General features: G+C 43.8%; 1 protein-coding gene across 1 annotated transcript in view; it reads left to right on the top strand.

The window, feature by feature from the left end:
* Positions 1–1,722: 1,722 nt before the first annotated feature.
* The window catches only part of TSN (translin), a 77,694-nt gene continuing 77,165 nt past the window's right edge, over positions 1,723–2,251 (top strand). The window contains 1 exon segment of the mRNA XM_017544217.2: positions 1,723–2,251. This exon segment is cut by the window's right edge and continues 3 nt beyond it. Coding sequence (XP_017399706.1) covers positions 2,191–2,251 — 61 coding nt within the window. The 5' untranslated portion in view covers positions 1,723–2,190.

Here is a 2,251-nt window from a genome sequence, read left to right as displayed (position 1 = left end):
TCTTGACCTCATGATCCACCTGTCTAGGTCTCTCAAAGTGCTAGGATTACAGGTGTGAGCCACTGTGCCCGGCCTTAGTGTTTCATATGTCCTTGGTCTCATTTAATTATTTTAGAAATACTACTTCATTTAATTCTTATGAGAATCCTATGAAGGTTGATATCATCTTTATTTTAGAGAATAATAAAATGAAGCTGATATATTGATTGTCGAGCTTCAAATTCTGAAATATGAGAGAGGCTGTGTATGAATGAGTCATTCACTGTAACAAAATATATAAGAATATGAATTCGAGAGTCCAGTAGGTTTGAGTTTGGACCTTGGCTTTGGCACATCCAGCCGTGGGACGCTGAACATGTCACTTCCGTTTTCTGAGCCTCAAGCTTCCTCAGCTTTATTGCTCAGTTTTTTGCCAGCATTAAATTATAGAGGAATGCACTTGTTCTGTTACACGCTGTACAGTAAGCTTGCTTCCGTTCACTTATGCAACAAATGTTTCAACAGTTTTTATTGCATCGTATTTTTTTATTATTTAAAAAATGATTTGCATATATTGAGCCAGCCTTGTTGGTCTTACGGTTTTCTTCATGGCCATGAAATTCTTCTCATATAATGAGAATTAAATATGATCCTTCACTTAAAGAGTTTAGAATAACTTCAGGCACAAACCACGCAATAAATTATCATTTAGTTGATACGAATCATTCCAATTGCATGGATTCAAATGATTCTTATCAACTAAATGATAAGATCTCTCTCTCTCTCTCACTCACACACACACACACACACACGCATACACATTGTATTTGTGTATTGAATAACTGTTCAAAAACATACACACACACACAGTATTTGTGTACAGAACTCTTCGAGAACAAGGAGGAAACCGTTATAGGGCATGGAAGGGGAATTAGGGCAAGATGTTAGTGGAAAGAGAAATATCCCTTCACACACACTTGAAAAATCCGTTTAATTAAAAAATAGGTAATACAGCCATACAGAGAAGACATTAAAATAAAAGATTTACACAGAAAATTTTCGTTCCCAATCCATTCCCTACTCGAGTCCTAGATATGTTTCTTTCATTTTCCTTTGTTTGGAAATATAAATGCACTGTCCCCCTACTCTCTCGCGAAGACTGCAATTTCTCTACATTCTTCTGCACTTGTTTTTTTTTTGTGCATATGCTTTTGTTGTGAAATATTTTCCCCTATATGCTGTTGTATAGGACATAAATACATACATATAAGCTAAACTGCTCCGCTTGGTCGTACCACCTGCAAGCCGGTCCCCGCCCTCCCTCGAGCCCACGTGCTCCGAGGGCCGCCTTTGCAGGTTGTTTCTGAGGATGCCTCTCCGAAGGCCTCAGGCTGAAGCCCCGCCCACTCTCCCCCTGCTGTGCCTTCTGGATGCCNGAAACCGTTGTAGTGCATGGAAGGGGAATTAGGGCAAGACCTGAGTGGAAAGAGAAACATCCCATCACACGCGCTTGAAAAATCCGTTTAATTTAAAAATAGAAAATATAACCACATAGAGAAAACATTAAAATAAAATTTTAACAGAAAAAATTTTAACAGAAAATTTTCGTTCCCAATACATTCCCTACTCACAGTCCTATGTATGTTACTTTCATTTTCCTTTGTTTGGAAATATAAACGCACTCTCCCCCTACTTTCTCGCGAAGACTGCAATTTCTCTACATTCTTCTGCACTTGTTTTTTTGTGCATACGCTTTCGTTGTGAAATATTTGCCCCCATCTGATGTTGTATATGAAATAAATATATACACATAAACTAAACAGCTCCGCTTGGTCGCACCACCTCCAAGCCCATCCCCGCCTTCCCTCAGGCCCACGTGCTCCGAGGGCCACCTTCGCAGGCTGTTTCTGAGGATGCCTGTCCCAAGGCCTCAGACTGAAGCCCAGCCCACTCTCCCCCTGCTCTGCCTTCTGGATGCCCGCCTCCATTCCCAACGCAGCGAGCGGCGCGTCAGGCAGTGCGGCGGGCAGCCAGTCTTCCGGCGCGCAGAGGGCCTCGGAGGACCCCGGCGACGGCCGTGGCGTAAGACCGGGGGTACGCGGCGACAGCGGCGGCTGCGGCAGTTGTTGCGGTTGATTGCGCTGGTTGTTTCCGGAGTCCGCTTCCCTGGCTGCCCTTGCCACACTGGAAGATTGTTGTGCAGCCCGCGCCATGTCTGTGAGCGAGATCTTCGTGAAGCTGCAGGGCTTTTTGGCTGCCGAGCAGGACATCC

The sequence above is a fragment of the Cebus imitator genome, unplaced genomic scaffold (genome assembly GCF_001604975.1).
Source record: "Cebus imitator isolate Cc_AM_T3 unplaced genomic scaffold, Cebus_imitator-1.0 Scaffold167, whole genome shotgun sequence".
Lineage (NCBI taxonomy): Eukaryota > Metazoa > Chordata > Mammalia > Primates > Cebidae > Cebus > Cebus imitator.
This window is presented reverse-complemented; position numbering and strand designations above follow the sequence as displayed.